The sequence below is a fragment of the Clinocottus analis genome, unplaced genomic scaffold, assembly GCF_023055335.1.
Source record: "Clinocottus analis isolate CAN_PGR_092001 unplaced genomic scaffold, fCliAna1.0.p SCAF_11, whole genome shotgun sequence".
NCBI lineage: Eukaryota > Metazoa > Chordata > Actinopteri > Perciformes > Cottidae > Clinocottus > Clinocottus analis.
In genome coordinates, this window is record NW_027175832.1 from 9,461,364 (window position 1) to 9,486,101 (window position 24,738).

Here is a 24,738-nt window from a genome sequence, read left to right on the forward strand (position 1 = left end):
GATCGATTAATTGACAGACAAATTAACTAGCAACTAACTTTTCAGGGGGAAAACATCAAACACTTATCTAAATAGTTGATAGTTTTAGTCGAACTGTAGTTATTGGTGTGTTTCATGAGCGACTTTCAAAACACAAACCTTAATCGTTCCTTGACTGTTTGCAGCAATCAGGACATTTGACTCCTGAAAAGCAAACAAAGACAAAGATTTATCAAACATAGAATGAATACTTCATCACGTACAGGACAATATTCATTAATGTCAAACAAAATGAAAGAAGTACATAATCTATCTTTTTCATAGCTGTAACATGTTTTCCCCTGAACAGAGCGATGGCGTACATAAACAGGAAGAGCAGCCAACATATTGTATGTACACATGTACATATATATGTTAGTGCCAGGCAAAGTTGAAAAATATTAATTATTTAATTGCATGATTTTTCTGTGTGGAAAGTTCTCCTCTTTGAGAGAAGAGTAACGATCCTGAAGTGATCCTGACTTAAAGTACTCTGCCATAGTGGATCAGACCGAAGGGTCAGGAGCTTTGCGCGATTAACTTTCACTCTGATGCGGAGGCTGCCGGTAGACTGACCGCCTGTGAGAGCTTTGTGAGGCAAAGCTGCTTGTTGCAGCACTCACTGCTTGTTGAGAACAGAAGCTATATAACAATACGTGCTTTCATGTCAGGCTGAATTCGTCAACACTGACTGTCGGTGAGGCTACGGAAGTACGCGCGCACCTACATAAAACGCCTTCAAAGTAAAGGCAGTGCCGTAGCATTGCATTCATGGCATTTATCTCATTTATGTATTTTTCATATTTGATTGACCAGACTGGGAGAGCTGTGAGACGTCTAGGTCTGAACTACGCCGTCTGAGAGAGATTTAAAGCAATAAGCCCCTCCCAATGTACAAAAAAAACAAAAAACATGCAGTTAACGCATGATCAAATAGTTACCACCTTTAAAGGATTGCCAGATTAACGATGCATTAACGTGTTAATATGCCCAGCCCTAATATAAACAGTCGTCCTTTGCTATATCGCGGTTCACCTTTCGCGGATTTTTTTTTGTTGCTTTTTTTTTACAGCACAGCGTATGAACGCGCATTGTGTTCTGCGCACTCATTAGGCTAAGGGACTGTACCGTACACCTTGTCAATCAGTTTCCTCCGTGCAGTCTCTCCTGTACAGGACAGATTATGTCTGGATAAAAAAACAACGGAGTGGCTGACGGACAAAGAGGTGCGGTCAGAGGACCTCGTAGATTGATCAATAAAATGAAATTTGTTAAACATGTTCGGGCTTATTTTTTAAATCCGCGAAACTTTGAGAGTGTTTAAATAAGAGAGAAATGTGAGAAAATGTTAATGCCTGTCTGAGAAAAGTGTATGGTTAAGAGTTTTAGGGGCTTAAAACATGTATAATCATGATAAAAAATAAAGCTCACTACTTGGCAGATTTCGCCTATCGCGGGTTATTTTTGGAACGTATCCCCCGCGATAAGCGAGGGACCACTGTGTGTGTGTATATATGTATGTATGTATGTATGTATGTATGTATGTATATATGTATATATATATGTGTGTGTGTGTGTGTGTGTGTGTGTATACACACACACACACACACACACACACACACACAGTATGTATTTGTCAAATAAACATGTGCGATGATGAGGGGAGCTCACTCCATCGGGCAGGGCTCTCCAGCAGACGGCGCTGACAAACTCGTTGGTGTCATCTTCCTTCTTGTCTTTGTCCAGGACGCTCTTCACTGTGTCAAACTTGAATGTCAACAGTGTCTTTGACAGCCCTTTGTAGTACAGGTACAGGGAGTTGTTTTCACTGCCTGTAGAGAGAGAAAGAGAGGGAGAGAGAGAGACACACAGACAGATGCGCACGCGCACACACATACGCACACACATACACACACACACACACACACGCACACGCACACACACACACACACACACGCACACGCACACGCACACGCACACACACACGAAGAAGAGGGGGAAAAAGCAGATGTTTTTGCCCCACAGGTTCTTTTGCATCATGGTTGTCTTGTAGTTTGTTTAATCAATGCTTACCACAGGCAACATAGTCTCCATTGGAAGCCAGGCCCACAAAGTTCTTTTCATTGATGTGACCCTTGAAGGAGCGCAGGCAGTGAGGTTTGTTGACGTTCCACAACTTCAGCTGGCTGTCCGTGGATCTGTCCCAGAAAAGGTGGGAAATACACGAGACGAGTGAGGAGGCGGCGGGCTATTAGTTCTCGCTAATCCGAGGTAGAAGATGATCAACTGTCAGTTTGTAAATCCAAGCATCTTTGTGTGTGTGGAATGAATAAAGAAAACGGGTTGTTTTGTTTGTCAACACTGCCACGTAAAGCAGATGGTAAGAGGACTGGATTAGAAGTAGGGGGGGTGGTTGTCGTGAAGATTTTAATCGATGCTTGTACTCATAGAGGTTCTGCTAGTTGGTTTGGTTCCTTTAAAGATCCTCTTGCTGGTTCTTTTGGATTATTTTATGACAATTAAAAAAAAGTATTGACATTGCACCATTCTTCTTGTATATAAGATAAAAAAAATATATTTCTTGGAGCAGCAACACAAGAAGTTCCAAAATCTTTAAAATAGATTCACAGCTAAATAAATCGAGAGGGGATTAGTTTTCATTTGATCATTGACCTTATCGATACTCCGGGTTTTACTTATTAGGGTCATCCCTGAATAAGTAAGAATTCAATATATAGTCTCTATAGATTGAGGGAAACATTTTTCTATGAAACTTTAGCACTGCTACACAAAAACAAGGGCAAACTGACTCACGCAGAAACTATTTCCTCTCCGTTGACAAACTTGGCGTAGGACACCGCCTTCCTGTGGCCTTTGAATACCATGATGGGCTGCTTGGTGTTGCGTAGATCATAGTAGTGGACACAGTGGTCTGCGAGCAGAAAGAGACAAACAGAAAAAGTTATGCATTCATTCAGTGTCAACCTACAGAGTCAGCCATGGTGGACCGACAGTTGAATGACCGGTACACGGCGCCTGCTGGCTTTCATTTCAATAACCAAGCTTCACTACAGACAGTAAACCAACAACTTCCAACAGTAAAGAAGTTTTTTTTCTTTTTCCTCCTGGCTCAGTGGACTTGGACCGTGGAGACACAGAGATTCGGGGTTAATAAGCCGGGGCAATTTCTGTGTAAAAGGGAATATTTCAAATGCTCAGCTTTCCCCCCCCCCATGAGGGCTGCGAAATTACATTTTTAGAGGGTTGTCTGGACCACCGTAGTCTGCATAACTACCAGAGAAACGCTGTGGTCCATGAGGACAAACTGCGGTGGTTGTGACGTGTCTGTAACAATATAATACATCATGATAAGAGCAAAACATTGTTTCTTTGCCTAGTTACTTTGACTTTACTTTGACATACTATGTAATTATTATGAAAAAGGTTTGGGTTATATTGTGATGTATTAATATTATGAGAGTGTTTGTCCTTATTTTTAGATACTATGTAATTACTTTCTTTTCTTTTAAACTGCTGGAGGTGGGCTTCCACGTGCATCACATCCTGTACTGTAACCTGCTCATCCACTACGTATGCTTAGCCTCTTCTTACTAAATCCATAAGTGGAGAGACAGCACGAGAACTATAAATTATATCAATAAAACTAGCTATAACTCCTCCTCCCTTAAAAGTGACTGTCAACCAAGGTTGACAGTCACTTTTCTATTTTGTTGCCACAGCAAACATTTCGGTCCGGCTGCTCTTTGTGACGGTGAGGTTGGTGATTGGAGTGGTGTTCCCGTCATTAGTTCTCTCACAGCTCACAAATAACTTTGTTTACGTTCTCTGGTACTTTATTCTCACTTTGTGTTAAACCACAGAAACGTCCAATAGATGCACTTGAATAATGAGAGCGTACGTCTTCCCTGCTGGACACTGACTAGCTGAACCTGAAACAAAGCTTTGAATGTAGCAAACTGAATCATTCGACTCAGCCTTTGTGAATTCATAGCAGGTATTGCATGATTGGATATTGTTTTGTTATTTTGGACATGGGAGGATAAACTCAGTGTTTTTCCCTATTGTCATATTAGGGGGGGTGTGGCACGTCCCTGAAGAACACCCCTGGCCCATTGTAATTTTCTCTATATGTTCTCTTTCCTATAGAACAGATCTACACCTTGTTCTGTTATTAAACAAACTAAACAAATGTATTTTATTGATCGTATCAACATGACAGCTTGTTATTTAATGTCTCAACATGCTCATGCGAGGTCCGCCCCGATGCACACTTGCGCGCACACTGGTGAGCATTGAGCACACACATAGCGTCGAAAAATAAAAAAAAAATACTTATTGTTTTCCAAAATGAGCTATTTAGTAGTAACTAAATGTTAGTTATTTTTTGCACATATTCTCATAGTTCTTAGTGATTGCAATTAAAAGCTTGAAACCTGGAGGAAACACTGAAACTAGTCATGTCGCCCAAGACTAGATTGCAGCCCTGATTTTGTCCTCTACCAACAGTAACTCCACAGGACAAAGATGAGAGAAATCAGACCTCACCTGCACAGCCAAAGGCCAGGTGATACCTGGAGGTTGGGCTGAATTTCACACAGCAGACGTTGGCCTTGGCCTCGATGCTGGCTACAGAGTTATCAAGGTTGGTTGACCATAGCTTCACTGAAACGCAGTAAAACAGAACAGTGAGCCTTTATCCATGAGCTGCAAGGAGGATTCATGACTGAAACCGTGTGGGACACAGCAATAGTGGTCTTCAGTTGCCTTTTGCATCATCAGAACCGGAGGCTAACAGCTTGGGGTCCATTAGGTTGAAGTCGACACTCCAACACCGTTTTTCATGTTCCTGAAAAGAAAGCAGAAGGAAACTTTATGCAAAAAAAGGTGCACTGTTTCATCTGTAATCATTCTACAAAGTGATACAGTTGGGATGTTCATGTATTGCAGTTTTTCAGCCCCAGACACAAAAAAGAGAGTGGTGAATCATACAGCCAGAGGCCAGAAGCTGCTCTGAAGTCTGCTGATACAGCATCTGATACTTCGCCATCTCTTGCCAGAGAGCAAGAGGGGGGCTGCAATGTTCCACACTCGAGTGCAGGGGTTGAGGGGGGCGCTGTTCTTAACTGCCTGGGGTTCATTTGTGAGGACATTTAATAACCAGTTGCAGAGTAAGGTACTCAAACCCAGAGGGCTAAATCTACCAAATGACGACATGGGGAGGGGATTGTGTAAAGGGCTGAACTGAAACCAACGAAGAACCATTCAGACGGAATGTAGCTATTGGGGAGAGTGGTCGCCCTGAAACCACAAGATAGCCGGTTCGATCCCTAGTCTCCCCATAGTCCACATGTTTCAGGGTCTTTGAGCAAGACACTGAAGACCAAGTTGTTCCCCGGGCGTTTCATAGCAGCACACTGCTCCTTAATGGGTAAGGTGAAATGCAGAGAATAACTGAAAATGATTATAAATAAAAAAGATGTGCGAGGGGACTGAGTGGAACCGGGATCCTCTGTGGATCTGCTGCCTCTGGATGGAAACTGGTGAAGGTCCAAGGCGAGTGCCACAGGGCGATGGCTACTACAAGCAGGTGGGAACTCTCTCCTGCGACATGTTGAAAACATGTCAGTGGTCGGCATTCCAGTCTGTCAATCAGAGGGTCGGTGGTTCTGCTAATCCACGTTGTTGTGTCCTTGAGCAAGACACTTAACCCTAACTTGCTCCCCATGGCTATGTCTACAATGTATAGAGCAAAAACGTAAGTCACTTTGGATAAAAGCATCAGCTAAATGTAATGTAATGTCTAACAGTTAGCTGGTGTGGCACACGCTCTCGGGACTCGACCAGGGATGTCATCAGGCACGACAACTTCACTATTCTCACTCCTGTCAAACTCTGTGTTTCACCGAGTGCAGATCTTTGCCTTTCCACACATGCAGAGAGCGGAGAACTAGACCTGATCAGTGACTGTATTGCCTTCATTCTTTGCTGGAAGGGATGTAATGTAGCCCCGGTGAGATTTATCTGCGCCGGACTCAGTTTAAAAATAGCTAATTTAAAGCTACCGGTCACATCGTATCTTAGAAAGCAACTTGGTTTACTGTGCTCTGATAAATTAGAGGTGAAGTTAACACACCAGTCAGAATTTAGTTCTTCACCACTGTTTTGAAAAAAGGAAATAACAGGAGCAACAGCTGAACTGGCTTTAAAAGTAAGATACGTTTTCTGTTCTTCTTCAAATAAATGTTATAATTTTAGTTCAGCCCACGGATGTCTGCCTCTACCGAAAAGCGAGATTGTGTCCTCCAGCAAGAATATATGGCAGTGGGGCGCCCCCGTGAAACGTCAGGAAGGCGTGAACACTGCCCGGGCCTACTGAGTATCATACCTGGTAGACTTTGGACCTCTGGCCGGTGAACCCATCCCAAAGGATGACGGTACCTTCGTAGTCGCTGCTGGCCAGAAGGTTCTTGTGATAGCTGCTCCAGCTGATACAGCTACAACAAACAAGGGGCGGGATCACTTCAAGACTCAACGTCACAATTTTTCAGGTTCTTAAATAAGTGCACCGTTTGCTGTTTCTTTTAAACATAGGCCTCAATTTCTACAACAACAAAGTATATTTTTACGCGGTGACCGAGTGATCGTTGTTGAATCTGTGTAAAAACAGTTTCTCACAAAAGATCACAAGAACCCGTCTTAACTCTGCATCTGTAGCTCACCTGATTTTGGAATTGCAGGTCATTTCATTGACAGGGTAGTGGATGTCCACCGCGTCCTGGATCACTGTGCCATACTCAAACACCTTGATCTTCTTGGTCACACCAGCGATGGCAAAGTAGTCACAGTCACGGTCAAACTCAATACTGGAGAACAGGCGAGAAAGCAGTCATTGATAGTGAGAGGGCTGCTGAAGGTTCTACAGAGAGAAAACTCAATGGCTTTAACAACAGTACAATCACCCTTTAACGACCAGTCCACCAAGTGTACGAAGCTACAATAAAAACAAGTCTACATATTCCTTTTGGTACCTGGAGACGATACTGGAGCCGTTGTAGAGATCGCTGGCGTACGAGAGGGTGGCGAGCGGCCGTACAGAGTTGTAGCGGGTGAACTTAGACAGACACTCCATGAAATCATCCAACTGGTTTAGGTTCCTGCCCTCATCTGTAAACAATAGAGACACGCACTGTCAGAACACCGTCGATGTGTCGCATCTGCCAGAGAGGTTTATTTTTGTTGTTCGTTCTTTTGTTACAGCAGCTAGTGAAGGAGGCGCCAGAAAAGTATTCTGCATGTTATACTTTTTCTTTGTTATTGTCATCTATAGTGGTTATTTAATTGAAAATGCACATTTAAAAAAATTAGGGAAATGAAAATCTTGGCGTTGTTTAGTTTTAATTATGTATTAGAAGCTGCTTCGAGCTAGTATTAGGAAATCAAACAGGCCATAATTCCTTTTGGTATATCTATTTCATATTGCTGTGAAAACAACTCTTTCAAACAGCTGTATTCATTTAACATTTAAAACACATCATGGAAGCATTATAATGTCTGCTTACCCTATGCTCATCATACTCTAACTCAAAGCAACCACCGGTAAAGTTAGTTAGCCGCTGTGCTAGCCAGCGGCATCTTTGGTGTATGCCTGGCATCAGTGTTTAACCTCTGGGTGTGTAAAATAGGGAGATGTGCGTGTGTGGGCTGTAACCCTACCTAATGTCGAAGCAACCTCGTGTGAGTTTTGACTGCCATAAATCATCAAATAATAATATAACCAAAAACAAGGAGCACTTTGTGCTTTTGCGCCTCACAGTATGTGTCATTCTTCCTTTGCTGAGAGCCAAAGCTTTTCAGCAGCAACAACACACTCTGCGGTCTTCATTTAAACTTCAGCAATAACACTGGGGTGAGACAGACACAAACAGCCAAACATCAACGCTCTGGAGTAAACACACAGTTCTGAGAATCGAGCCGTATTGGTGTGTTTCCTTCTTGCAAATGTAGTCAACAGAAACACATCTGCCCACAGACGTTCTTGGACATGTTGCCGTTGTGCTGGGAGAGAGAGCGATGCCGGGATTAGTCACCTGTGATGCGAGACATTTTGTTGGAGAAGTAGCACTGCTCCAGATCCTCAAAGTGAGCCGTCAGCCTCTTCCTCCTCGACGCCAGTGTGCTGTTGTACCAGGTCTGTCTTTTGCCCTGCGAAACAAAGTGTGCAGTCGTGTCGGTGCGGAACTTTTTTACTCGACAGGACTTCTTCATTCTACGTCTAAAACCTGGGAGAGCTTTTCAAATATTCCTTGGGCACAATCATAAAAAGATAATCAAAATAAGACGTTTCTCCGGCTTACCTGGGTTGTTCCACCAAATCCTGGAGGCTGGCTGTAGTCTGGTGGCTCCATAATACTGCTGCAGCTACTCAACGGCCAAACACCACACATACAGACAATAAATCAGAAGACAGAAGCCACAAAACCTTCACTACATGCATATGCTTTGCTATTAACAAAATGGTTTCTTCAGGTTCTACACAGATGTGGTCTAATTCTGATCTGCTCCGATAGATTGGGTCCTATTCTCCCTAGATGTGCTACGATTCTACCCAGATCTGGTCCCCTTATAAAAGATATAGCAGTTATTAAAGAGCAACAGGCAAATCAGTATGGCCAGTCTGTGTTTCTCTCAGAGAAGCTGAATGTGCCTGGTTGGAAGGACGATGTACTCGTACGGAGGTCAGCGGTACCTGGGTGCTGGTGAGGGGGCCTCAACATTAGGCACCGTACACTCGGCCTCCATCATCGGACAGTACAGTCCGCTCATCTCCTGGAATGCGGCACAGAAATATATATTTTTTTTTTTTTTACATTTTATGCTCCAGTTGTTCCCATTTCACAGAATTTAATAATCCTCCTCTAGCTTTAGAGTTTGGCTGCTTTACCTCAACACGCTTAATGTCCTCTTCAAGAAAGCTGAGCTCTTTCTGCAGTTGCTCCAGTTGCTGTTAACGGAGCCAGAAACACACCAATAATAAACATGCCTTGCCACCCAGCGGTACAGTTATAATACCATTATTGAACATGCGGTACCTCTCTCTTGTTTCTCCTGGCTTCTTTCAGGAACTCCATAAGGATCTGTCTCTGAGCTGCTTGGGATTCCTAGCGGAGACACACGAGACAAGTATACTTTTACTCGAGTACCATTTTCTTCAAGTCACACTTAATAAAATGTTGTTAGTGCGCTTTTTATCCCCCGGTAAGTTAATGAAGAAGCAGAACGATCAAAACAAGGCACAGATGAGGAGCAAGTGCGTCGTTCAATTAGACAACAGGAAATGACCCCAAACCCGAGGGGTCACGGCTGCTGGAAGACGACTTTGACAACTGTTGGCCATTTGGCAATTTTTTCATGCAGTCGATACAAATAATACAAACTATTAAAAACACCAGAGAAAGGAGGGTACAACAACCAAATTCAAGTGGCTGGACATGAACTTGAAGTAAAATTGGTCACAAAGTGATCGACAAAATTACTTAACACAGTGAACATAACCAGACTAATTAAATGTGAGCCGCTTTCCACTTTTTTGATGTTTGTAAATGTGGGAAATGTTTTGCACCAATAATTAGTGCAAATACACGAGTAGCACAATATTTTCCTGTCGTTTAGAGTACGCGTGAGCTTTACAACGTAAAAAAACTACACAAAAAACAGCCTTAGGAAGAGTGAATTTGATGCAGCCACCAACAGCAATCTCTACATGGTCGAGCTCAAATTCATCTGAAGGCAAATCGAGAAAACGTCTCGCAAAAGAAGTATAAGCAGCAGCGGCCGCAAAGTTAGCACGTCAAGATCGGAGAAAATGAGTTAAAGTTATTTTTAACTATTAATGTGTGTAAGAACAGAGAGCTGTGCAGAGTCCTCAACAAACCTTCGCCCAATGCCTGATAGCATGACATTTAAATTGGGACCAATATCAAACTAAATTGGGCATCAGAGTGTCCTCTCCAGAGACCACATCAAGTCAACAAAGACAAAACCATACATGGTGAGGACACGGACACAGACACACCCTCCGGCATTTGCACAATGGATAACCTGAATGCTAACCTGCCTCTTCAGGGATGCCACAGAAGCCTAAAGAATCTGGTTCAGATCTCGCAAAAAGATCCATGAAATGTCTCCTTCGTTATGAGGCTGCACAATTAATTCCCCCACACAATTAAAAAAGCCTGATGTCACTATTAAAAGGCAAGTGCTGATGTGACAGGACATAAGTCAACAGGATATGGTTGTGGCTCCTACTTCTCTTTTCTTGTAACTTCACACAGATTGTCAAGACAAGAAGAAAGAGAAAGGAAAAAATAAAAAATGGTGGGGTTCCAGGCTATGAGCGATATGCGCCGGGTTTTCCCAGAGTAATCCAGGAAACACACGCGTACCCTCTCCCTGCCACAAAGACCATGTCACGCACTGATGATTTCAGATGACTCTGCAATTCTTGACTCTTCAAACACAGCCTGAAACATCTCCTTGCAGACAGTTGACGTGGTGCGACTAGTGGGGATCGTGCCAGTCTAACATGCCGTCTTGTCTCCAACGCAACCACATACACAGGCAGAGCACTCCCTCCATCAACGCTGATGGTTTTGGAGAAGTAAACGGAGCTCCTCTGTTTGTTTTGAAGTTTTAATTTTAATTTGTCTTTAATTTCATCCAATGTGTTCTTGTTTATTATTGTCAAGAGAGAGACTAAAACCGACTCCAGGGTTTCTGCAAAGTTCATCGCATTCAAGACCCGTTATTACCACATAAACTGTGACCACCTGTTCTCTTTACCCGTGTTAGTATCCCAATTACCTGCTTGTTATGTGCATTTTAAAGAAAAGGTGCACGGGAATACCCGATACTTACACAAATAATACAATAAAAACGTGCAATATTAGCAAGACCAGAAAAGGTCAACACATCGATAAAATTAAGACGCAACAAAGTGCAATGGAAACGGATTTGGGGAATAAAGGACAGGAATTTAACTCGCAGACACACAAGTTTCTGGTCTACTGCTGCCTCTATCGGCTTTGTTTGTGTTGTTTGGGGAACTTTTTTGGGTGGGCCGAGATGGCAAATATAAGTTTTGGAATTGCACCCGTCCACAGCAGCTCACGCTCCGTGTATACCGACTGTAAATGAGTAGCTCATACAACCCCAACTTTAAAACTTCTACTTCTGATTCAAACGTCTTCCAGGCTCTTTCCCTCACAAGATGAAGCCATTTAAAATAATTTATTTAGCTTCAATGACAAAACAAAATGTTTGATAAATAAACTAATAAACAATCTGATTTCATCTGTTTTTGTTTCCATCTTTAATCCTTGGTGTTTCTGAATACATGTAATTCGCCAGGCTGAACACACGTGTGCTACCCTCTTTGTTTATGTCTCCATGCTTCTGCTGGTTATCTCGGGTTTCACGGCACATTGAAATGAATTGTGGATAATTTACTGTTAGAAAAATTGACTCGACCCCTCGGAGTAAAATCATTAAAACAGGAACATTTATTCGTTGCAAGGAAGGAGCAGAGTCAGAAGTACAAGGTGATAGACGAATTGCATATCCAAGACTGCTCAAAGATCTCTCAAAGAACCACCTCTTACATACTCATCATGACCCACTAACAGAAACCCTCATGACGTCATCGACCTAATCGGGAACCTTTCCCCTCCTCCCATAGAGCGATTTGTGAGAAAGGGTCATACGATAACAAAGGAACTGCACGTTCTTTCAGACAGAAACATACAGATTCCTCTAGTCTCCCTGCTATCAGGAGACATGTTGAGTTTGTGTGTAAGATTAAACAGAGACAGTAAGATGAGAAGTCTGAATATAACAGCGAAATAGTAAATGATTAAGCGTGAATAATTTTTTTCTTCCAACATTTACCTTGAGCAAAGCCTGTATCTAACGCTGACTTACGGAAAGTGTTCATACAGACCTAACCCTAATCCGGAGATTAAGACTGGCCTTACTTACCGCCTCCAGCTGCTTTTTCTTCTGGACCAGGAGCTCCAGCATCAGATTGACATTAGCCAGGTCCAAGTTCTCCTGGTCGGGACTCAACACGTCTTGGAACACCTGCCACCTCGACCCGTTCTGCGGGGTTAGAGAAACCGATCACTTACAAGCAACAGACTTTATTAAATGATAAAAATAAAAACTATATGTTACTCACAGGATGATCCAATTTTAGCCTCTTCTCTTCTGACCGTTGCTTCTGTTTAAGGATCAGTTCATTTACTGGGACGGGAGAATTGGAAACACTTCGTAAGTACATGATAAAAACACAACATTGGACATACAGCTATGACTTGTTGGGCAAGTCGGCCAGGAATCGATCCACAATGTGTATTTGATTAACGTGCAATTGTGTGTATTATGAGGGCTGAGAGCAGAAAAATGGGGCCCGAGCGACACCCTTCAGCGACCCTTCAACTCTCTTGACTCAAAACACCTACCGAGGAAGTTCGGGTAGAGCTGATCCACATTATCAACAATGTAGTTGCACTTGGGACATCTGTTGCTATCTTCCAGACTCTGGCGAATGCACTTGAAACTGCAAGAGGGAGAGACAGCTGAGTACTGCAGGCACACTGAAGGAGGCACTCAAAGAACAGTGCTGCCGCGGGACGGTCGTGCCCAAGTTAAGTCGAGCCTAAGTTGGACTTTTCTGTTCCTGTGGCACTTTCGTACGCGTTTTGGGAAAATGTTTTATCCTTTTGTTCCACTGTTTTTTTGTTTTGAATTCACGTTTGACGACGGTACCCCACACCTACACAGACAGTGTGCTGAAATATTATGGAAATTAATAATTCAAGGGCAAAAATAGTGGCTTTCCTCAATAATGCAAAAATTGGTTTTGATTCGGGGTTCTTTAAGGTGGGAAACAATAAATAAAAAGTACTTTGTATAGAGTTTTCTTGAGGGGTTAAGTGAACTGGTGGACAGGTGGAGGAAGGGAAATATGTCTTCCTCCATCCCGATCTGGATGTAAGCGCCACTAACACAAGCACAGGTTGGTTTGGCTGGCAGGAGTCTGACAAACAGCATCACTTGTTGTTACCTCCGATCAGCTCCACGTCCCACCCAAAGCATCCGCTTCACGGAACACTTACCAAAAACTGTGGCCGCACTTCGTCATGTGTGCCTCTTCTATCATTTCGAAGCAAATGGGACTGAAAAAGTAAACACACAAACACGTCAAGTGCGTGTCAAATGTTGCTTTCAAACTTTTAAAGCACTTGACAGAAAGCTTTCGGTACCGTGCAGCTACAGTCAACTACAGAAAATAAACGTTATAAAAAGGTCCGAAGATGAACTCACCAGACGAAATCGTTGCTTTTATCTTCGTATGAATTCAAGAGGCCGTTGTAGAGGGGTGCTTGGTGGAGGGACTTCTTCCTGCTGCTGGAGGACGCAGTGGGTCTGCTCAAAGACGCGAAGCCGCTCCGGGACGACGGCACTGCGGCCAACGTCGGCACCGACAAGCTCCCCTCACCGGCTCCCGCCAGGGTCCGGGAGGGCACGACGTTTCCAGAGTTGTTCCCATTGCTGGTGACGGCGTTGCCGCCACCGTTTGTATTCCCTGTGCCTCCTGCGCCGCTAACGTTACTCGTGCTGGGCACTGAACTGCCTGACATCGTGCGAGGCCCACTAAAAACTCCCCGAAATCCGCTGCGTTCTTGCTGTTCAAAGCATCCGGACGCCGCTGCTATTTGGCTATTTCAGCAGGTTGGCTAGCTAGCTGGCTGGCTGGCTCGCTTGTGTGCTAGCATCCTGGAGAGAAAGCAAGAGTCACCGAACATCCAGCGCATTTAAACTTGTCTGTCGGTGTCCGCCTCTCTTTCGTCATGGGTGGCGCATCACGGGAACCCTGAAGTACGGCGGACGAAAGGCGCAGACATTGAAAGCAGCCAACAAAACAACACTGCAACTGCGTTGTCCAGAAGATTAGCAGCCGGCTAGCTACTGTTAGCTCTGGAGAGGAATCTCTTCGAGTTTCCTCGATTACCCAGGTGCCCAGTGCGCTCCCTGTTTCCCTGCACTGCCCCCTAGCGAGAAGGAGTGCGACTGCGCTGATGGGGGCGAAATGCGCATAATGCGTCTTAATAAATCACAATTTAATTGTGCGATTTTAGCATATATGATCGAGGCATTTTTGCATTGACAATAACAATACTAATAATACATAATAGTTTTAGACTCAAACCATATTCAGTTTCTTTTTATTTGGTCACGTCACGTGCTTGCGAAATAATTCCCTCCCACTGCCCTGAAACTCTGGTGAAACTCTTGTCAAACTGCATTCAGTTGAATTCTGATCCAAACGTTGCATTACATAAAAACATGTTATGTGGTAAAGAGAAAGCTTCTACTTTATTAGAAACCCATCAACGCCATACTTCAGATAGAGAAATATTACAATAGTATCATTAAATGGATGAAAATTTAAAAAAAGCCCCAAAGAGAATTAAAAAAAAATATTTTTTTAATGACACACCGTAAGAGATCGTATCATTTTGAAGCTTGAGCCCTAGAAAACATATTTCAGTTTATTTGTTATCTATGTAATTAAGTAAGTAACGATTTTAGTCAACCACAGAAACCCAGTGTCTCCTCATGTTTGTCCTTTTTTTTGTTGTTTACAGATGACATTGCCTTCACATGAGAAACACGCCGGTAGGTCACATCTCTCCCCCAAAGTGCAGCCGAGGAGCCAAGAAAAGCGCGCGTCTATTCATCCAGCGTCCACCTGCAGCTCCGCAAACACAACCCGAGCAGCTCTAACGTATTCACGCTCACAGTCCACCTCAGCCCGCTACTTGCTTTTCCGCTTTCTCCCTCCACGTGCACAAACAAGGGATCCTCCGGAGGATGGCACACGCAAATAAGGATTTTCCCATGTTGTTGTTTGCGGAAGGAAAGTGCGCATGCGTCACTACGGAGCTCAGCGAGGGACCACCGTGTACAGTGAGATGTCTTCAGCGGGTCAATCACGCACATTCAGAAATAAAGAGGAAAAATATCACGAATATGCATGCAATGTTTAGTCTAATTAGATTAAATACACTAAAATACATCAGAATATGAATTGTATACATTTTTTCCATATCTTTAACAAAAAGACCTCTGGGTTTTAAATAGATGATGGATAAGTATGATACAAAATAAATTAAATAAATTGAAAAAAACTAAGTAGATCAGAAAAAATAATGTAAAACAAACATCAGTTGGAGCTCATACAGTTTGAGCCCCTTAAACATGTGACCTGGGTGAGGCCCTCTGAGTCATACACCTGCTGTACACACATGCACACACGCACACACAAACACGCACACACACCATGTTGCACTTGTCCCGCTCAAGAACCTTCTGCCTCCCCGTGGTCGATTTGTCACCCCGGCGGTGGTAAAAAAAAAGCTTTTTCTTCTTTCCTCCCCTCCTCACTTGTCCCCCGCACATCAGCCTGGGTCGACAGGGTCAAGACCGACAAACTCAGATGAAGGATAATCTGTGGAGGTCCCCTACAGCGGGGGGTGAGGCCCTCGGTGGAGCATGCTCATTCAGATTCTCTCTCTCTCTCTCTCTCTCTCTCTCTCTCTCACTCACTCACTCACTCACTCACTCACTCACTCACTCACACACACACAATCGGTATCTTCCTCTTCTTCATCCTTTCCTTCCCTCCTTCCCTCTTTTTTTAAGTTGCTTTCTCTAAAACCCATCCCTCCTATTTTTCTTGTTTCTTTCTTTCTTTTTTTCCCCTACACAGTTGCAGCTGGATTTCAAAGGGCATCTCGGCAGCAGGAAAAAGTTGAATGTTTAGCAAGCAGATCCCTCAGTCCAGCAGGCTGAGATTGTGGAATTCCTGCCTCCCACTCTTTAGGAACCGTTTTTTTTTTTGCCCCCTTTGGGGGGCCTCTGCCATAACTGCCAGCGGCCTCCTCCTCCTCCTCCTCCTCTTCCTCCTCCTCCTCCTCCTCTCCATCCCCATCTTCTGCCTCAGAGCCAGGGCTCTGTTTGCAAATTGAGCTTGACAAAAAAAAGAAATCTGGAGGTGTGAGGGGAGGAGAAGGGGGCAGCGTCTACAGGAGCTGTGGGGTAACAGCTGCGCAGAGAGGGCATCGCGACTAAGATGCGGGTTTCTGGGTGTGAGCTCACCTGTCTTATGAGTTAGGAAGGGGACGGCACAAGTTGCCAAAAAGTTTCCTTTTTTTTTCAATTGCAAGGTATTGTTTCACAAGTCGAATGATGAATCTATACGTTTACCAGCAACACAAACACACAATTCGGCCCCAGGAGAGACAAAACAGCAAAGGTCGTCGTCGTGCAATGCAGTCACCTTATCACGTCCAGGACAATAAGAAAATCTAGAGTCTTTGTTTTGTCAAACTGCACAACAAAAATAATGATATGTTATGAGAGTAACTGGGTATTTAAGTATGATGTGTTCTACTGAAGTGTTTGTCCTTTACGGTCCTAAATATGGTACTTCTTTCACGTTGTGTGTTACACATGAACTGTAAGACGTTTAAGCTACAGAGTGCACGTGGTAAAGCGGCCACAACACGTATTATATAAGTAATCTAATAACTGTATTGAGGAAAAAAAATGCACACAAAGTACTTTTGATACTCACACAACTCACAATATTATGTATACAACATGTTTTGCCAGTTAGTGGGTATATCTCCACTGCATTATGGGAATATTCTATTGCAAGGAAAAAAGAGTCAAAGTGCACCAATAGTATCAAAATGATGCATTCAAAGCATCTCAAGTAAAAAGCACTTATATTTTAACTTGAACTCTGTTATTTGTGTATTATTATTTTATAATTACGTTGTTTTTTGTGTGCACTATTGTGTTGTTGCAACTTTTAGGGTTTGAACTCTTCTCTTCCTCCATGGATGGATGAGATGAGGACAAACAGTAAAAATAAAAAAATAAAAAAGACATTTACAACCTCTTTCCAGTCCAGGAAGGGAGAGGATTTCCCTTGTAAAACACAAGTGTGAGGCAAAGGGAGGGACGTCCCCTCCTCCTCCTCCTTCTCCTCCTCCTCCTCCCCCTCCTCCTCCTCCTCCTCCTCCTCCTCCTCCACCACATCCACCACACTTCCCCTACCGGTGATGTCAGGGCAGGGGCAGGGGCTCCCTGGTCATGAAAAAACCCCTTTGGACTCCATGAGAAATAGGGAGAGAGAAAGAGGGAGAGAGAGAGGAGAGAGAGAGAGAGAGAGAGAGAGAGAGAGAGAGAGAGAGAGAGAGAGAGAGAGAGGTGGAGGAGTGAATGGAGGAGGATATTACTACTACTGCATGGGCCGGTGCAGAAGAGCGGAGCAAGTCACTCTTCTGAAGCGCGCACACACGGACGCACAACAACAACAACACCAACAACAAAGACCCGAAGAGAAGAGCTGACACGCCGGCGGACACCGAAACCGTGATTTTTATTTTATTTTGTTTATTTGTATAATTGTAATGGACTAATATTCCTGCGTGTCCTCCCTCCGAGATACATGTCAGCAGAGCTCCTGTTGTCCGCTCAACAAGTAGGGCTGTCCACTTCAGTTCGCCTCCGGAGGGACTTTTGATTTACGATTTTTATATATGTGTAATATTACTACCTTGCAGCCATATTTGTTTTGGAACCGAGACTCACTAAGTGATGCTGCCGCTGTGGGTCAGGTACAACTAGACTAGAAGGGTTTGCGCAAAGTCAGCATGGAGTGAATTCACCTGATTTATTCAAGTCTGCATCTTTTTTTTTAATAAGGGGAGGTGCACTGCCTTAGTAATAAAATTATCCGGTGTCTGTTTATCTCAGTTTTAAAAATAGTGTATTTACTACTGCTACCTAGATGGAAACACAGTGACATATGCTGCAGAAATTTTGCGGACGGTAGAACGGTCCGGTTCGGCCCGAAACTAAACATACAGCAAGAGCCTGGGTCTATGCATTAAGTTCCACGTGAGGAACTTTGAGTGTTACATCCTCTTTGTTATTTTGATCCCCTTTGGAATGCACTGATCGTTTATGTTTGGATTTACTCTCCTAATTTTCTTTAACAAAATACATTTATTTTACCCCCCTCATCCTCCCCGTTTCCCGCAAAAAAAAGCAGCCAAAAAAACAGACGTGGTTTTATGGCTTTGTAAATGTGCGCAAACAGGTCTAAAAACTGGTGTGAGACCTCCTGCTGCTGACCTGGAAGCCAGAGGCATACTTTTAAGAGCTCAATTCCCCCCCTCTCCACGTACACCTTATCTTCAACAAAACCCCACCAAAAACTTCCCGGGCTTGAGACAATGTTGTTGATCAGACTACTGGCCGTCTTCCTCGTCCTCATCACCAACACGTGGCTGCTTAGCCCGGTTCGCTCCGATGCGCTCCGCCGGTACAAACGCGCCATGGCCCGGCGGGCGGACCGCGAGCTCTCCAGTCAAGCAGGTGAACCCTGCACCGTCTCCGGCGCGTGGAGGTCCCGGCGGCAGCCGCGCTCCCTTTCCCTCTCCCCGTCCCAACACCGCCCTCAAGCGGCCCGTCCGAGGACGCGCACGAGCCGGAGAGAGCTGTACGCTGGTGAGAGCGCTCCCGCCGTTTGTCCGGGAGGGTGCAGGTTCGACGCCGGGCTGCGCCGGGTCGCTCCCGCGGGGGAGGAGAAGCGAGGCTGGGGCGACTCGGAGGCTGCGGCGGTGGGAGCGGGGGGCGGGTATGCGAGGTTGCCCGCGGAGCTCTTCGGGAAACCCTCCGCTGACAGCAAGAGAGGGTTTAATAGTGTCGGTGAACGCACCACACAGAAGCCCGGAGTGTCTTTGCCCGAAGAAGCCGGGCAATCGGTCTCCTCCTCCGGCCGTGCGAAGTCCGCACGCGCCTCCCGCTCCAGGTTCACCCGCAGCCTCGGGGGGAAGTTTCCTTACGAGGAGGACGGCAACTCCAGCTGGGAGAAAGTTTCTCCAGACAGCAAGACCGACACAACCGCGCTCCAGGTCCTCTCCAGGCTGCGGCAGGGAGATGGAGACCAGACGCCCTCGACTGCCATGACCCCGGAGGACAGTACCGAGGACTACTCCGGGGAGTTGGGGGAGGCGGAACCGCCCGCGAGTCCGCCCGTCGGCAGCTTCTCTCCTTGGGGGAGTCCCGTGCCCAGTGTGCCCCCTTCCTGGATGACCGCCTTGTACTTCGGCGGGCGTCGGGAGCAGCTGAAGGTGAAGTCGGCCGCGGGCGTGGAGCTGCCGAGGGCCAAGTTCAGCCTGGAGCTGTGGGTGAAGCCCGAGGGAGGGCAGAGCAACCCGGCCATTATCGCAGGTGGGTGAACGACGGGAGCTAGTTATCTTTATTATCAATACATAATAATGAATGTACTTTATGCAACTTTATCCGCTACATGTCAGAGGTGTTATGCTGTACTTTTTTACTCCACCACAATGTACAATTCAGATAAAAACTTATCGTACACTTCCTGTCCAATAAAAAAACACGTATTCCGATGAACTGAAATTAAATTCTACTGCCGTACACCTGCGGCAGTAAAGACAAATATAGAATAAGCGATGCAGTAAGTAACTACATATTGCTTATACAACTTTTACATAAGTAGCTTTGGATGCAGAAGTTTTGTTTACAGTGTGATGATAACTTTTGCTTTCTGTAAGTGAAGGTAAAGACTTCTTCCACCACTGTGTACATGGAATAATAATTTCACAGAAGTGTCTCTGACAGCCCTTTGTAGTACAGGTACAAGAAGTTGTTTTCTCTCTCTCTCTCTCTCTCTCTCTCTCTCTCTCTCTCTCTCTCTCTCTCTCTCTCTCTCTCTCTCTCTCTTTCTCATGGCCACACACTCTTCAAGTCTGTGATTGTTAATGTTGTTCATCAACAATCGATTGTTTATATATATATATATATATATATATATATATATATATATATATATATATATATATATATATATATATACACACACACACACACACACACACACACACACATACACACACACACACACACACACACACACACACACACACACACGTGTCCTCCTGTTGGTTGACATGCCTTTCCAGCATTAGTTGGTCTCTTTAATTGCTCTACAACCGATAAGTCTCTAGCCCATTTGTTGCCTTCCTCTTTCCTGCTCCTGCTGCTGTATGTATGTATGTATGTATGTATGTATGTATGTATGTATGTATGTATGTATGTATGTATGTATGTGCGTGTGTACATGTGTATGTGTGTATGTATGTATGTCGTTGCAAATAGCTTCTGACAGCTATACTTTGTCTAGTAACCCTAATGGTGTTTGGTTTGGCCCTTTTTAACAGCAATCTCCCGGGCCGTGTGAGGTTTGTGTGAAATGGTTTTCAAGAAAGACGCTCGTCTCGAGGAGGCTGCTTTTTTTATAATTTTTTATGACAGAGGTCAAACTGAGTTCATTCAGGGATTTTATTATTCTGTCTTTGTTTCTGCGGCAGACACGGTGACAGTGTTGGCGGGAAATCACAGTGGTCAGGGATACGTGATGACACTATGAGCGCTGAGATATGTAGATGATTAATTGCTTGATTAGCAGAAAATTAATCACTAACCAGTTTCGGTCCGTTATCGAGATAAATCACCAAACATTCTCTGGTTTCAGCTCCTCAAATGTGAGAATTTGCTCAGTCTTATTTGACTTTTTAATTTGATTGTTTTGTATTAATGATTGTAAACGTGTTTGGGGTTTGGACTATAGGGTGGACGAAACAATACCTTTTTAAGATGTCTGGGAAATTGAATTGGAATAACAATATCATCAACTTGTTATCGCAATAAAACATTTTTTCTTCTTTTTCTTCTTCTTCTCCTTGTGTTTACCAGAGATTTGAAGCACAATGCCAGCGTGCACAGAGATTCTTGTGGTCAAGCTGTCCTTGGCGTCTCCAAGTTCATATTAGCTGACAGATGCTAACATTTTGCGCAACAGACTTAAGTGATACAAAATATATAAACAGAGATGATATTAGAAGATTAAGCCAATCTTTTCCACCAGAATCTATATAGAGTCTGTGTCTAGATAAAGCTATCTGGACACAGACTTCGGCTCACCTGTGGGTCGCGAGTAAAATGAAAAGCTGCACGTTCTTGACAAAATAACATCTACGTCAAGCAAATCAAAGAGGATTAAAAAAGCGCAGTACAGTGCAGCTTTCCAGATAGTGAGGCGAGACCACAAACTGTTGCGTCCGCTCACATTTACTCTGATCAAAGATCCCCCCTCATTGCTTCCTTATGTGAAGGACAGCATTTTGCAGCATGAGCCTTTTCTCTTTGTAGCATCCCTAAAGGAATCTTGACAAATACAGTGAAAGACAAACTCCCATTGTCTCTGCTAGACGTGACATTGACATCGGTTTGACGACTAATGGTGATTGATTATCTGAATGAAATCTATTTGTTTGTACGTCGTGTGCTTTCATTGTTACGTGACTGTATGCTGCCACGTACAGTCACGTCATCACACTGACCAATAATGGCCAATTTATCGGTTTTTGGCAAATGCAACATGTGCAGGACTGTACAAGGCTAAAAGGACATGTTGAAAACAGAGAAAGTCAATGACTTGGGTCATGAAACTGGATTTGATTATAAAATTTAGGATAGTGATTAAAAAAGTCCTTATAGACCATATACCCCATTGTTGTCTGCTTTTGAGTTTAAATGTGTCGTGTGTGTTAAAAAACAGGCCTTTTTAAAATGTAATGTCTTTGAGTTAACTAAAAAAATATATGTATAATAAATTGTCTGGTCATTCCCAAAAACATGCTGTTGGGTCGTCTTTAATTTAAAAGTGCACAGTAGATTTTGGAGCATTTCTATAGCCTCTCCACGGCTCTCAACGTGCAGCAAAAATCGCTGCAAACAGCGCTAACAGCACTTATAGATAGCTGTTTGTTAACGCGGTTTAGAGATGAGGGCCTGTTGTGAATTGTGTCCCTAAAGGTTGTCATTTTTATTTGTTCCAACACACAAAACTGGTGACAAGAAAAACCATAGCGACTTTATTAAGCTAATGCTGCGTTAACAGAGAATATTTGCGACTCTGACCTCTGTGTCTTATCTCCTTAACTAATTACTAGTTCTGCTTTATACTTGTTGTGTAAATTCCACATACGCCAGAAAAAACTCCATTGTGTCTGCGTTCATAATATTATCCGTAATCCCACAACAGCGTGTGAATGACAGCCGCTACCAGCACTACTTCAGGCGGTTCGATTCAGCAATGGCGGAGGCAGAATAAGGCGAATTATTTGCGCCGCCCAGCGGAAATGTACGTGCATTGACTTTACATGTGCGGTTGGTGTGAACGCAGCATAAGTGTATGACATGTGCGAGGACAAAAAAAAAAGATTAGGATTGCATATTAAATTTATCCAGGTGAAGCCATGAAGGCCATAGGATTGAAATAACATGCAATAGCAAAAGCATACACTTGGTTGGCACCTTTTTAAAGCGGTGCCAATCAATATTTGTATATGAACATGGCAGCCTTTTGTCTTTCATCTCACTGCTTGGGTTATCTGGCACAGAACTTTGTGGTTTAAAGTATGTGTAAAGTAGGCAATTGTTTCTCAACATATGACAGGGATATTAGGTCAATGTTGTGTTTTCGGGCTCATGACCCCAAACAACAAACAACAGCAAAAATGAAATGCAGCTTTAAGACATTAAACTCCGTGTGGTAGTGCAAATATCTCACAACATAACGACCACATTTCCCATGAAGCCTTATTGTTTCCTGTTACAAACTAAATGCTGTCACTTCTTTGGCACTTCTGGTTCATCACAGCCATCTGCTAATGCATGAAGTAGAAAATGTGCGCTCAAATCAAGTTAGATTCAACCAAAGCCCACCCGGTGTTGTTAATGATTTACTTTTAAATAAGTGCAAAATGTAGCACCTTTTGGCACCGAAGTAAAAGCGGCAGTTGTCCACTTTGCACACCGTGTGTAAACACGTACACATGCACGAGCCCATCCAACGCTTTAGGAGGGGGAAGGGGTTCCCTGACCCCTTGCTGTCCCAGTGTTACACATCTGGGGAGCAGATGTGGATCTGTGTGTCGGTTGCAAAAGGCAGATGGAAACATCAGGGCCATGCCTTGGCTGAGTAAAATACCTCCTACGTCCTTCTTCCCCTCTCGGTTCTCTCCCGCCGTCTCTGTCTATTCTCCAGTCTCTCCATCTGTGTGCGTCGGCCTTGCCATGCCTCTTTTTTTTGTGTTGCCCCATGGCTTCTCGGGGGCAATGGATCCTTTGTAAATTTGCTGTCGCTTGACTCTGCAAGATAAACGTTTGCAGGTTTTTCCTTAATTGAATTCCAAGTGAATATTGTTCTTTCCTCCCATTACCCCTTTTCCATAGGTGTATTTGACAACTGTTCCCATTCACTGAGCGAGAAGGGCTGGTCGGTGGGCATCCGCACCGCAGACCCTGCCGGCGCCAAAGACGCGCGCTTCTACTTTACACTGCGCACAGACCGGGCCTTAACATCCACCACCGTCTATAGCAACCAGCGGTACCGAGCCAACGCCTGGACTCACCTGATGGCCACGTACAACGGCCACAACATGAGCCTGTACGTCGACGGCGCTAAGGTGTGTGGTTTTGGCAGAGGTTTGGTTCACAGTACGGTTGAGTTGGAACCAAAACACAAAAGGTGGTATCTCGACAAAGCAATTCCAACTCAAGGTCCACTCACTGGCTTCCTCTGGGTCTTTCACACATCTGATGAAGACTGTATGATGTGGCTGAAAGCTTTGGAAAACACTAGTTGATGGAGCTTGAGTTGGCATGGTTTTGTCGAATCAGCTTTATTGCGAAAATGATACTGCTTAATTTCTTCATCATGCAGTCATATGAGGATGACACCTGTTAGAGTCAGAGCACTCAGGGGAATAGTTTATAGTTTAGTTTAATTTAGTCGACAAACAGATGATATCGCCAGAACATCAGCTTGAAAACCCTGGCAGACTAAAAGTCCAATGAATTAAGGAAATTGTCTATTGGTTGGACCATCGATCATTCATCTCGCTCGTAACACTCCACTTCTCGGCCCCCCTCCCTCCCAGGTGGGAGAGAGCAGTGTCCAGGCGGGGGATCTCTACAGTCCCTTCATGAAGACGTGCAGAACGCTCTTCCTTGGCAGTAACCAATCGGATCAGGGACACAGCTTCAGGGGCTACATAGGGGGTGTGGCCTTGTGGGGCTACGCTCGCTCTCACAGGGAGCTGCTGCAGCGGCCACTTTTTAATGACAAAAAAGGCGAGCCACTCTTGGCGATGTGGGCCGACTTCACTAAGGTACTGGACTATATTTCATTTTTACCCTTTCAGTTGTTTAGTATTTGCATATTTTCATATGAATCAGCATTGGGGCGACTGTGGCTCAGTGGTGAGCAGCGTCGTCCTTCAGTCAGAGGATCGGCGGTTTGATCCCCGTCTCCTCGAGCCTATGTTGATGTGTCCTTGAGCAAGACACTTAACCCTAAAATTGCTCCCACGGTGTTTGAATGGTTGATTAAACTAATGTGGCACCTTGCATGGTAGCTCCTCCCATCAGTGGGTGAATGATGTCGTGTAGTGTTAAAGCGCTTTGAGTGGA

The 24,738-nt window shown here is 44.2% G+C and overlaps 2 protein-coding genes across 4 annotated transcripts in view; one reads left to right on the forward strand and one right to left on the reverse strand.

The window, feature by feature from the left end:
• The window catches only part of cop1 (COP1 E3 ubiquitin ligase), a 16,371-nt gene extending 2,154 nt beyond the window's left edge, over positions 1-14,217 (reverse strand). The window contains exons 1-19 of one of the 3 annotated variants that reach the window (XM_068571511.1): positions 13,420-14,217; positions 13,212-13,271; positions 12,555-12,652; positions 12,272-12,336; positions 12,073-12,174; positions 9,129-9,197; positions 8,981-9,040; positions 8,786-8,865; positions 8,394-8,457; positions 8,127-8,241; positions 7,068-7,203; positions 6,759-6,902; positions 6,425-6,533; positions 4,804-4,885; positions 4,585-4,701; positions 2,833-2,950; positions 2,092-2,216; positions 1,690-1,850; positions 139-183 (exon numbers count right to left, since the gene is read on the reverse strand). In XM_068571511.1, coding sequence (XP_068427612.1) covers positions 139-183; positions 1,690-1,850; positions 2,092-2,216; positions 2,833-2,950; positions 4,585-4,701; positions 4,804-4,885; positions 6,425-6,533; positions 6,759-6,902; positions 7,068-7,203; positions 8,127-8,241; positions 8,394-8,457; positions 8,786-8,865; positions 8,981-9,040; positions 9,129-9,197; positions 12,073-12,174; positions 12,272-12,336; positions 12,555-12,652; positions 13,212-13,271; positions 13,420-13,736 — 2,067 coding nt within the window. In that variant the 5' untranslated portion in view covers positions 13,737-14,217. Of the gene's footprint in view, positions 1-99; positions 184-1,689; positions 1,851-2,091; positions 2,217-2,832; positions 2,951-4,584; positions 4,702-4,803; positions 4,886-6,424; positions 6,534-6,758; positions 6,903-7,067; positions 7,204-8,126; positions 8,242-8,393; positions 8,458-8,785; positions 8,866-8,980; positions 9,041-9,128; positions 9,198-12,072; positions 12,193-12,271; positions 12,337-12,554; positions 12,653-13,211; positions 13,272-13,419 lie in introns of those variants that run through there. The other 2 variants (XM_068571509.1, XM_068571508.1) reach the window with 2 other exon arrangements.
• A 4,190-nt stretch (positions 14,218-18,407) lies between these two features.
• The window catches only part of pappa2 (pappalysin 2), a 65,667-nt gene continuing 59,336 nt past the window's right edge, over positions 18,408-24,738 (forward strand). The window contains exons 1-3 of the mRNA XM_068571600.1: positions 18,408-19,407; positions 23,500-23,732; positions 24,207-24,437. Coding sequence (XP_068427701.1) covers positions 18,408-19,407; positions 23,500-23,732; positions 24,207-24,437 — 1,464 coding nt within the window. The remainder of the gene's footprint in view (positions 19,408-23,499; positions 23,733-24,206; positions 24,438-24,738) is intronic.